Source organism: Hypanus sabinus, chromosome 6, assembly GCF_030144855.1.
Source record: "Hypanus sabinus isolate sHypSab1 chromosome 6, sHypSab1.hap1, whole genome shotgun sequence".
In the NCBI taxonomy this organism is placed as follows: domain Eukaryota; kingdom Metazoa; phylum Chordata; class Chondrichthyes; order Myliobatiformes; family Dasyatidae; genus Hypanus; species Hypanus sabinus.
In genome coordinates this window covers 52,072,670-52,084,493 of record NC_082711.1, presented here as the reverse complement: position 1 = coordinate 52,084,493, position 11,824 = coordinate 52,072,670, and the positions used below count along the sequence as shown (strand labels likewise).

General features: G+C 41.1%; 1 protein-coding gene across 2 annotated transcripts in view; it reads right to left on the bottom strand.

The window, feature by feature from the left end:
- Positions 1–504: 504 nt before the first annotated feature.
- dnajc1 (DnaJ (Hsp40) homolog, subfamily C, member 1) overlaps positions 505–11,824 on the bottom strand; it is a 193,264-nt gene continuing 181,944 nt past the window's right edge. The window contains exon 12 of one of the 2 annotated variants that reach the window (XM_059972108.1): positions 505–4,185. In XM_059972108.1, the coding sequence (XP_059828091.1) occupies positions 4,117–4,185 (69 nt within the window). In that variant the 3' untranslated portion in view covers positions 505–4,116. The remainder of the gene's footprint in view (positions 4,186–11,824) is intronic. The other variant, XM_059972107.1, reaches the window with a different exon arrangement.

Here is an 11,824-nt window from a genome sequence, read left to right as displayed (position 1 = left end):
TATCACATCAACAATGACCCTGGCTTGAGCTTTGTTTCTTAGAAACATTCAATGGAATTTATCAAGTAAGATTTTATCTTTTGAATACATGCTTTTTGTTTTTCTTCAATTCTGCTCTATTCCTTCTGTATCATCTTAAATCTATCTCCCACTCCCTCCATTTTCCTTCACCTCTAGACTTCTTGAGCAAGTTAGAAAGCTGTCCTGCACAGATTGCACAAATTCCATTCCCACATTCCCTAACTCTTCTAGGCAATTGATTTCATGATAAATCCTTAATTTTTTCCCTTAGTTTTCTAATTTGTTTGCATTCTTCCTTTCTGCATGTCCTTTGCAAGATTAGGAACCTAACAGTATTGTATGTTGGTTCTTAATTTGACTGATGGTTTATTGACCTGGGCTATGATCAGCACAGAAACACCAAGGACCCAGACAATTGTGCATCAGGACCTGAATGAAATTGGCAAAATACAAACCAAGTATCACTAAGTATCATTAATCTTCACCTTACTAATGATTTGAAAGGAAATGGACTGGATGATAAGTAACCAGATTCTTCTGGATGACATACCTGAACATTTTTCCACCTTGTCAGGTAGATGCCTGTGCTGCAACTATAGTGGAACAGCTACACCTAGGACATATTTTCATTTCTCATACAGGATATTGTCTTATCCTAAACTCTTTCCTGGATCAAGTTCTCAGGCATTCCTTCATATTACATGGAAGAATCAAATTGGCTGAAGATTGTTTATTATGATGAAGATCTCAGGCAGAAGCAAAAATTAATCATTTTCATGACCACCTGGCAAAACATGAAAGCAAATGGATTAACTTTGTCTTTGGCTGGACTCTATTTTCAATGACAATGGGGAAGTTCTTGAAGACCTTTCTTCCCATTACTAGGACTATTATTCACCCCTATTCATGATAGGGTAAAACAAACTGCAGAGCTTTGACTTGATAGCTGTGGGATCGTTCATCTCTATGTATTTCATGTATCTGATTAGCCTATATGCACTCCTTATTGAACCAAGATTGATTCTTCACCTTGATGGGAACAAGAGAGGACAAGATTACGACTGCGCCAGAAAACAATTCTACTCCTGCCAGCAGCTGTGGTCTACAGCTTTGCATGGAAACCCTGTTTTGGGATCGGTTCTCAATCCATCCCACCTAACACACCGTCAGTGTCACACAGAACAATGTTAGGACTCCTTCATTGTAGATAGCACAACAACGTTAGGGTATTGCATCATTTGTCCTGGGACTGCTCCAATTCAACTGCTGAAATAGACCCATTAGATTTTGAAATTTTTGAACAAGTTATACTCCAGCATTTATTTTTAGAGTCAAAGAAAAATAGCATGGAAACTAGCCTCTCTGGCTACTGTCTCCACATGCTAACCATCAACCACTAATTTACACTAACCCTACATGTTAATCCACACCCCCATTCTCATTAAAACATTCCTCAAGTATAATTTACAAAGCAGCTGATTTGAGAAATAAAACGTAGGATTAACTGGAGTAATTTGTTGTATTGATGCTGCAGTCCATCAGTGTAGTTTTTCTCATTTTTCCCCCAGTTTGTTCTTGTTTCATTTACTATCAATCTCCATAAATCATTCATCCCACCCAATTTAACTCACCACACTTACTAAAGTTTGCTGCGTACTTACTTTTCCTGATAGGATACTGGTCCCTTTTCCATTTAGATGGAGCCCATCTTATTGGCACAGGTCATTCTTTTACAGTTAATTAGTGCCAGTGAACCATGAGAAAAGACACTTGCACAATTGTTTTGAAATGTAATATTTTCATTGAAATAGTAAAGGTTGAATGTGTAATTTAATAGAAGTTTTGAAAATAGTGTAAACATTTTGATGAGGTAAACATTGGACAGTGTGACATAAACATAGGATTGTTACTAAAATAATGCAGAGACAATTTAGTTGGAAGTAGAACTTTCAAAGTGTCAGAATAGATGTGATGAGTTAAATAGCCTCATTCTGTATCATTTAATACTATGTTCAGAAGATGGAATACTTATTCACAGATTGCTTTTCAATATCTTTTCAGAGACCCTGAAAGCAAAGTCATAAAGAGAATCTAGGAAAAATAGAGTAGACTGTCACTGCTAAACACCTTGCATTGCAAATGAATGAATAGGTTATTTTACACAAGTTCCCAATACTTCCAATCACTGACATTTCTACACCTGGAGATGTAAATAGTGAGCATGGTTGCTTAAGGATACAGAGGGACATAGATCAGCTGAAAAGTTGGGCAGAACTGTAGAGGATGGAGTTTAATTTGCTAAGTATGAAGTAATGCATTTGGGTAATCTAACATCAGCCAGGCATATACAATGTTTTAAGGAGGGCTCTTTGATGCAAGTTCATACCTCCTTGAAAATGGCAACAAAGGTTGAGAAGGTAGCAAAGAAGACTTTTAGCCTTCTGGCCTTCAAAGACAGGGGCAATGACAGTAAGAACTGGTACATCATGTTATAGATGTACAGGACAATGGGTAGGTCACACTTAGAATGCTGTGTGTAGTTCTGGGAACTTGGTGGAGTAGGCAACACAATTTTTTCCAAAGAATAGGAAAGCGTAAAACTGGAGGATATAGGATTAACGTGGGGGAAAATATTTCAAGAAGAGGGTTAAGCTTTTCCCTTACAGAGGGTGGCGTATATATAAAACAAGATGCCAAAGGAGGTAGTAGAGGCAGGTATAATCAACATTTTTATAAGCCAATTTGGACAGGTACATGGATGGGAAAGGAATAGAGGGATATAAGCCAAATGTAGAACATGACATTAGTGTAGAGAGGCATCTTGCTCAGCATGAACAGGTTAGGCCTAAGAACCCACTATCAAGCTGCAGAACTCTATGTCTTCATCTCTTGGCCCGTTGTGAATGAATTTGTAGAGATTAATAGGAATGATAAGTTAACTTCTAAGAAGGTGATAGATAAATCAAATGGATCTTCAAACCCTTCATCCACTGTCCAAACAAAACTTCATACTGGGGTTAACACATATTACACAAGAGGTTTCAGACTTTTAAAGGACATAGTTGCAGAAAACCACATGTGATATTGCATGGTTTATTTGCAACATTGTCTTCTCAACATCTTCTAAATGTTTGGGACTTCAGAAAAAAATTACCATTAAAAGTTTCTACACCATTCACACATCACAGGTTTATTTCCACCTATTAATAATGCTAATTTTGCTATATATTGATTTATCATTAATGCACAGATTGCTGAAAGTAATACAGCACTCTTATCTTCTGCAACAAATCCTCTTCAACTTTGGAAGCTCAAGAGTAAAAGCTAATTGATTGAACAAAGCCAAGCAGGAAAGGACAACAAATACTCTGGCTTTGGCAAGCTCAAGTTAGATCTCCAACGTCATCATTCTGAACTGGTGCCTATATTAGTATTAGCATCCTTCAGACGAAGAAAGAAATCAATCAGAATTTTAACTTAGCTCTCTTTGCTGAACCTGAAGGGTTAGAAGCATCTGTCTACAATATTAACCAAGGACAAGTCCTACCCTGGTTTAGCCTTAATAAACACAACACTTTGGATTGGTTCATATATAAAGGCTGACCACTATGGAGAAGGCTGACATGTTCTTCAGAATAACATGAAAAGACAACAAAATCAAAAAGTAGTCATTTCAAGATGAATTTAAGATCTTAATTTGCAGTTGAATTTTACTTTGATTTGAAACATACTGGTTTGCTTTACTACATAAAAAGTAACTAATCAATTAAAAACATGAGAAATCAGACTATCAACAATCTGTAAAGGAAAGAAATGCAAAATGCTGATATAAGGAAATGACAAGGTGGAGCACAGGAAATTACTTTGAAAAAATTTAAAACGATCCATGTATACATGCATTGTATACATTTACAAATATGTCCCAAATATTCTGTACGATATGGTGGCACATTGATTCTTTTTAAAACTAAGGCACATGACATTGGCATAAACAAAATGTGAGCCATTCATATACAACCAGGGTCCAGGTTTACACAAGAGGTTTTGTCCATAGCGCATTACTGCTTCTGGAGAGACACCAGTGTTCATTTTCAGTCAGCTTTTGGCTTGTTTTCTCTTCATAACAAGTTCTGCCAACAGTTTGTACCTGATTATGCATTCTTCCTGCAGGAAAATAAGAAAGTTGACAATAAGTTTGTCCAGTCTTTTAACAGCGAAAAAAACACCTTCAAAAAATTCAGTAATATGGTAAATCTTGCCAACTTTATGAAGGAAGTATGAGGGCCTTTTACAGTCCAATATACAAATGTCAAATCTTTTCTTTTCCCACAATTTCCCTAAACACTCTTTCTATGTGGAACAGCAAATCGCATGGGCTTCTTACAACTTATTGCATTTAGTGTTCACTGTATGATCACCTCAACACTGGAGAAACCAAGTACGAGACTGAGTGACTGCTTTGAAGAACCACTCAGTCTCTAGTCAACTCCAAACATCCCATTGCCTGTCTACATGTTTCAATGACTGTCCAACATGAACTCAAAGATCTGCAGTTCATCCTAGTATCTTGCAACTCTTAAGTCTTAAAAGTGAATTTAACAATTTCAAATAAAGATACATTTCTCTCTTCAGTTTAATTACCTCTTTTCAGTTTCTAAATGCTAGTGTTAAAATAGTTGTTATCTTGACAGCTTTGGTCTACATCCTACCACATATATTCTTGCTCATTGTTCCAGACTCCCCTCCTCTGCAACTGATTACCACATTTGTTTTCTCACATTTCTTTTTCTGACGAAGAACCTATGACTTGAAATGTTAACCAGATCAGTCCCCTGCAGCATTATTTGCTTGTAGAATTTTCTACTTTTGTTTCAGGTTTCCAGCATGTGCACATTTTTGAGCCAATTACAAATCAGGAGAGTGATGGAATATTCTTCTCTTGCCTGATAATGTATACCTGCTGCACAGTGACCGCAATGTGCATCATCTACAAAATCCATCTTCGTTACTCAGCTAGTCAGCACAATCCAAACTTGCAAGCTCTAGCACCTAGCAAACAAGGATATCAGGCACATGGGGACACCACCACCTGCATGCTATCCTGTGAGCCTCACACCTTCCCAACATGGAAATACAGAGTCTGTTATTCATTGTCACCAGCACTATTTTCTGAAAATTCCACCTCCACCCCACTCCGAACGGCAATGTGGAAACACCTTCACCAAAAGGGCTGCAGCTGTTAAAGATAGCAGTTCATCACAGCTTCTCATGAGAAACTGGCCCGGATAATAAATGCAGCCACCACCAGCGTAGGCTAGATGCTGAATAACAAATAAATAAAAAACAATGCTAGACAAAGACCATTCAAGTTTAGGTTGATAAATGCCCAATAATGTTAGTTCAACACAAGTGATAGGCAAAGACCATCTGATAAAATCCCCACCCATTCCCTTTGATATTGAGCAGCAACACGTCAATATCCTAGAGGCCACCATTAGCTAAACTGGGCCAGTCACAGTATGGTAGTTGAACAAGCCAAGACAGGGCAGACTTCAGTTATGGACTCCCTTACTCCCGAAACCCATGCCTACAAGTACAAAGCAAAAGTGTTACAAATAATAGTCTACAAGCTTGTCAAGTTGGCACTGAGCTACGGTCTTTGTCAAAATCACCGCTCAGCTTTAATTGTTTGTTTATTAAAAGCTTGTAGTGATGATTTTGGAAATAGAGAGGAGAGTTAGGATCAAATTAAGGTTTAGGAATGGGAATGTGGGGGAGCTAGAGGGTTTAAGGACAGGGAGGTGGTTAACTAGCGGTCAAGCTGAAATTTCAGGCCTCTGCTCTGCATCTGAAGGCCAGCAATGTGGTACGTGATGAAGGACTTCCATTGGTGCCAGGCTGTCCCAGGAATGAAAGGCTGGAGTTTGGGTCCCATCATGAGATAGCCCAGGGGATGAATACCGAAGGTCGAAGCCAAAGGTCGATTGGAAGTCCAGAAGTTGAAACACAATGGCTGAAGCCTTGAGAGTGGAGGCCTGTGCTGATACTGGAAGACTGCCTGTGGAGCGAAGAAAGCTGTTCGTTTAGCTGCTGCTTTGTTGCTTGTTGTGTTCTCTGTCGTTCTGCTGAGTATTGTGGACATACAGTACTATGTTGGCACCAGAATGTGTGGCAACACTTGCAAGCTTCCCCAGCAAATCATAGGGTTGTGTTGGTTGTTGAAACAACACATTTCACTGTATGTTTCACTGAATATGTGATAAATAAATGACTATGAATCTTGATGACTGTTGCTCCACCAAGAGCCCAGCTCAACATCTTTTGGAACAAAGCCTTTTAATGCATCAAATCCGTCACTTTTAGCATTCATTCTATTTTGTAGCTGCATTCTGCACCATTTACAAGGTGAAGTGTAGCAAATCATGTGGAACTTCCTCGATGATGCTCTCTTAAACAGTGACCTCTACTGCCTAGAATGACAGCATCATGAGGTGATTGTGAACAGGCCTGGCTTCCCAAGACTTCTCAAATACCACTTTTTCAGGAACAATCATGAATAAGCACTAAACATGGGTTTGCCAGAATCGCACTCCCCACCAAAAGAAATAAGTAATAAATGTCAGCAGCCTATAAAGTTGTGGTAGACATTTACCATATTGCGCTCCGAACTGGAAGGCAGATAGTGAATTCCCAAGTGCCTATCCTGGAGAGCTCGGAGGCGTGTTGATGTCTTTATAACCTATATGTATTCCAGCTGCTTTGTAAAAAAAAGCACTTTTCCTTCACAAGATGCCTACATCAACACAGTGTGAGCTGCCATACAAACCTGTTATCACATGGACTCTACTCCTGTGCCTAGAATGTTTGTGTCAAGAGAAGCCCTTCTTTAGTAACATCGTGGATATCTCCTCTTCATAAATAAATCTGAGCTATTCATTCAATAGGGCTGATTCATTCAAAGGCTTCTAGATCACATGCAGCTTCGAAAGCACCAGGGGGTTAAATATGCATGGCTTCAAAACCTTAACTGTGTTAGAATGCAGAGCACCTCTCCTCCAGATCATTCTGAATAGTTGTCAGACCCAGTGGAGTAAGCATGTGAGAAGCAACCATTATTAATAATATTGAGTATAAACACACGTATCAACAATGAAGGAAAAAGAACATAATATGTAACAACACACACAAAATGCTGGTGGAACACAGCAGGCCAGGCAGCTTCTATAAGGAGAAGCACTGCCGACGTTTCGGGCCGAGACCCTTCGCCAGGACTAACTGAAAGGAAAGATACTAAGACATTTGAAAGTAGGAGGGGGAGGGGGAAATGCGAAATGATAGGAGAAGACCGGAGGAGGTGGGATGAAGCTAAGAGCTGGAAAGGTGATTGGCGAAAGTGATACAGAGCTGGAGAAGGGAAAGGATCATAGGACGGGCCTCGGGAGAAAGAAAGGGGAAAGGGGGGAGCAAAAGAGGGAGATGGAGAACAGGCAGAGTGATGGGCAAAGAGAGAGGGAAAAAAAACAAACAACTAAATACATCAGGGATGGGGTAAGAAGGGGAGGAGGGGCATTAACGGAAGTTAGAGAAGTCAATGTTCATGCCATCAGGTTGGAGGCTACCCAGCCGGTATATAAGGTGTTGTTCCTCCAACCTGAGTGTGGCTTCATCTTGACAATAGAGGAGGCCATGGATAGACATATCAGAATGGGAATGGGACGTAGAATTAAAATGTGTGGCCACTGGGAGATCCTGCTTTCTCTGGTGGACAGAGCGTAGGTGTTCAGCGAAACGGTCTCCCAGTCTGCGTCGGGTCTCACCAATATATAAAAGGCCACACCGGGAGCACCGGACGCAGTATACTACACCAGCCGACTCACAGGTGAAGTGACACCTCACCTGGAAGGACTGTCTGGGGCCCTGAATGGTGGTGAAGGCAGGTGTAGCACTTGTTCCGCTTACAAGGATAAGTGCCAGGAGGGAAATGTGTAACAATCTTCATAAACCATACATCAAAGTTGTTGTTTCTCTCCGCGCCCTGTGGTGGATCGGGCAGCAATCTTGCCAATCCTTTAGCAATTGTCTGTTTTTCACATGGCTGAGCTGCTAACTCAACGCTCTACACAGCACGGAGAGAAAGAGTGCAAGGAGGGCCGGCCGAATTCAAACCTGGGACCACTCGCCTTGAAACAACACACACAAAATACTGGAGGAACTCAGCAGGTCATGCAGCATCTATGGAAAAAATTACAGTTAACATTTCGGGCCAAAACCTTTCAGCTGAACTAGAGGACTATGGAGTAGACTTAGAAGGTGGGGGAAGGGCAGAGAGAAACGCCAGGCGATAGGTGAAACTTGGAGGGGGAGAGGGATGAAGCAAAGAGCTGGGAAATTGATTGGTGAAAGAGACAGACTTGTCTTGAAGTCTGGTGCAAATGCCACGACACCACCGGCTGGCTATATATCAAATTACAGCACACAAAATGCTGGAGGAACTCAGCAAGTCAGGCAGCATCTATGGAGGCGAATAAACAGCCTACCCTCAACTCTTCCTCCACTATATTGTCAACTAGATTGGTATTGCTTCTTACAGTGATGCTGAGCTTGTTAGTTTCATCAACTTGCCTCCAACTTCCACCCAGCCCTCAGATTTCAGAATCTAGCACGTTGTGAAAAATTGTTGTTTTGCAGCAGCAGTACACTGCATTACAGTAGATAATATAAAAATTTACAATTTACAAAAAGTATATATATGAAAAAAAGAAAATTAGTGAAAAAGAGCTGGAAAAAAGTGTGCTAATGTTCATGAGTTCATTGTCCATTCAGAAGTCTAATGGCAGTGTGGAGAAATCTGTTTCTCTCTACAGCCTCCTTGATGAAAGAAGGCATGTCCTAGGTGAAGGAGGTCCATAATGATGGATGCCGTCTTTTTGAGGCATCACCTTTTGAAGGTTTCCTGGATGCTGCAAGGCCAGAGCCCATGATGGAACTGGCAGAGTGTACAACTTTCTTCAGCTTTTTCAATCCTATGCTGTGGTCCCTCCATACCAGAGGGTGATGTAACCAGTTAGAATGCTATCCACAGAACATTTGTAGAAAGTTACTAATATCCTTGGCTGCATGCCAATTCTCTTCAAACTCCTAATGAAATATAGCTATTGTCAACACTTCTTTGTAATTGCATCAATATTTGGGGCCAGAACTGCTCACCCTTTCTACTGCTGTTCCCTCGATTAGTACTGTTGTGTGTTCCCTTGACTTCCCCTTCCTGAAATCCACAATCAATTCCTTGGTCTTACTGACATTGAGTGCAAGGTTGTTGCTGCAACACCACTCAACCTGCTGACTCCTGTACACCTCCTTGTCACCATCTGAAATTCTGCCAACAATATTTATGTCATTGGCAAATTTACAGATGTCATTTGAGCTTGCCTAGCCACACAAATGTGTGTGCAGCAAGAATAGAGCAGAGGGCTAAGCACACATCCTTGAGGTACATCAGTGTTAACTGTCAGCAAGAGGGAGATGTTATTTCCCATCCTCACTGACTGCAGTCTCTCCATGAGGAAATCAAGAACACAGTTGCAGAGGGAAGTACAGAGGCCAAGTTTTGAAGATTGTTTATTAGATTTAAAGGTATGATTATGTTGAACACTGAGCTGTAATTAATAAACAGTAGCCTACATAGATAGGTACTGGTTTTGTCCAGGTTATCCAAGCTGATTAGAAAGCCAGTTTGATTGCATCTGCTGTAGATCTATTGTGGTGATAGACAAAGTGCAGTGGGTCCAGGTCCTTGGTTAGGTAGGAGGTGGTTCTCGCCATGACCAACGTCTCAAAGCACTTCATCACAGTACATTTAAGTGCCACTAGGGGACAGTCACTCAGGCAACTCAACCTGGTCTTCTAGGACACTGACTGGTATGATTGCTGCCTTTTGAAGCAAGTGGAAATCTCCAACTGCAGTAGTGGTAGACTGAAGATGTCCTTGAGCATTCCCACCAGTTGATAGGCACAGGATTTCAGACCCCACCAGGTATACCATCACAGCCTGAAACCTTGCAAGGGTTCATCCTCTTGAAAGATGTTCTGACTTTATCTTCCGAGACAAAGGTCACAGGGTCACCACTTGCTGCAGGGATTCGCACTGGTGTCTTTACTTAGATGGTCTACTCGGTCCATCCTACACCTCTCTCCCCTTTATCGATTTCTCTGTCTTCATCCACTGATATCTTTTACAAACCTACTGACTCTCACTGTTATCTAGACAATCCATCTTCCCACACTGTCAATTTTAAAAAATACTATTCCCTTCTCTCAGTTTATCCATCCCCCTGCATCTGTTCCCACGATGTGACTTTCTATTCTAGAACATTTGAAATATCCTCTGTTTTAAAAAAAAAGCTCCAGGATGCTGCTTTTACCTGTATCTCCTCCATTTCCTGCTTATCTGCCCTCACTCTCTCCTCTGGCTGTCATAACAGAGATAGGGTTTCCCTTGTCCTTACCTCCACCCACGAAATTCTGTATCTAGTACATTATTCTCCACAACTTCCACCAACTCCAAAGGGACTCTACCACTAAGCATCTCTTTCCCACCCCTCTTGATTTTCCATAGGGATCACATTCTACATGATACCCTTGTGTACTCATCGTTCCCCACTGATCTCCTCCCTGGCACTTATCCCTGCAAATGTGACAAATGCTACACCTGGCCCACCGTTCAGGGTCCCAAACAGTCCTTCTCAGGGAGGGAACACTCCAACTGTGAGTCTGCTGGGGTCATCTACTGTATCCAGTGCTCACAACATGGCCTTTATTACATTTGTGAGACTGGATGAGCACTTTGTTGTGCACCTTCACTCTATCATCTGTAAAAGTCAGGGTTTCCCAGTGGCTATTTTAACATTTCTGTCCATGGTCTCCTCTACAGCCATCATACGATCAATCTTGGACTGAAGGCTACACCTCATATTCAATATGGGTAACCTCCAATTTGAAGGCAGGAACATCAATTTCTCCAACTTTTGGTAATTTCTCCCCCTCCCTCTTTTTCTTTTTCTATTCCCCATTCTAGATACCTTCTCACCTGACCATCACCTACCTCTGGTGTGCCTCCTCCTTCCTTTCCTTCCTTGGCCAACTGTCCCCCTTCTTCTTCAGTCCTTTACCTCTTTCATCCATTCCCTCAAGCTTCTTACTTAATCTCCCCTCCTCCAGCCACCTTCATCGTCATCTGGTCTCATCTATCAAGCTGCCAGCTTATACTACCTCCACTCCCCCTATCATCTTAATCTGGCTTCTGCCCTCTTCCTTTCCAGTCCTGATGAAGGGTCTCAGCCCAAAACATCAGCCACTTATTCCTCTCCATAAGTGCTGCCTGACTTGCTGAGTTCCTCCAGCATTTTGTGTGTTGATTGAGATTTCAAGCATCTGCAGAATTTCTTGTGTTTATGTTTTAAAGAGCATTGTGGCAATTATATTGTGTAGTATCTGTTGCAGTGTAGGCTGATGTACAGCAAACTCCCATAAAGGACAACGTAAATGTGCCTTGGTAAACCATATCCCATATTTCGGTTTCAGGTTAAAATATTGGATATTAAGTAATAAAGAGGAAAAGGCCCGCTGCTGAACAGAAGTACTAAGTTAAAATATCAGCCATGATATTAACAGTGGAGTAAGCACAAGGATTACATGGTCCATCCCTGCTTCTATTTATGTTCAATGTTCTTACAAACCATAAAAATATTGGTAAGTCTGAACTCTGGTCAGGAAGAAATTCCATAGATGGCTTCTTTTTTGATAT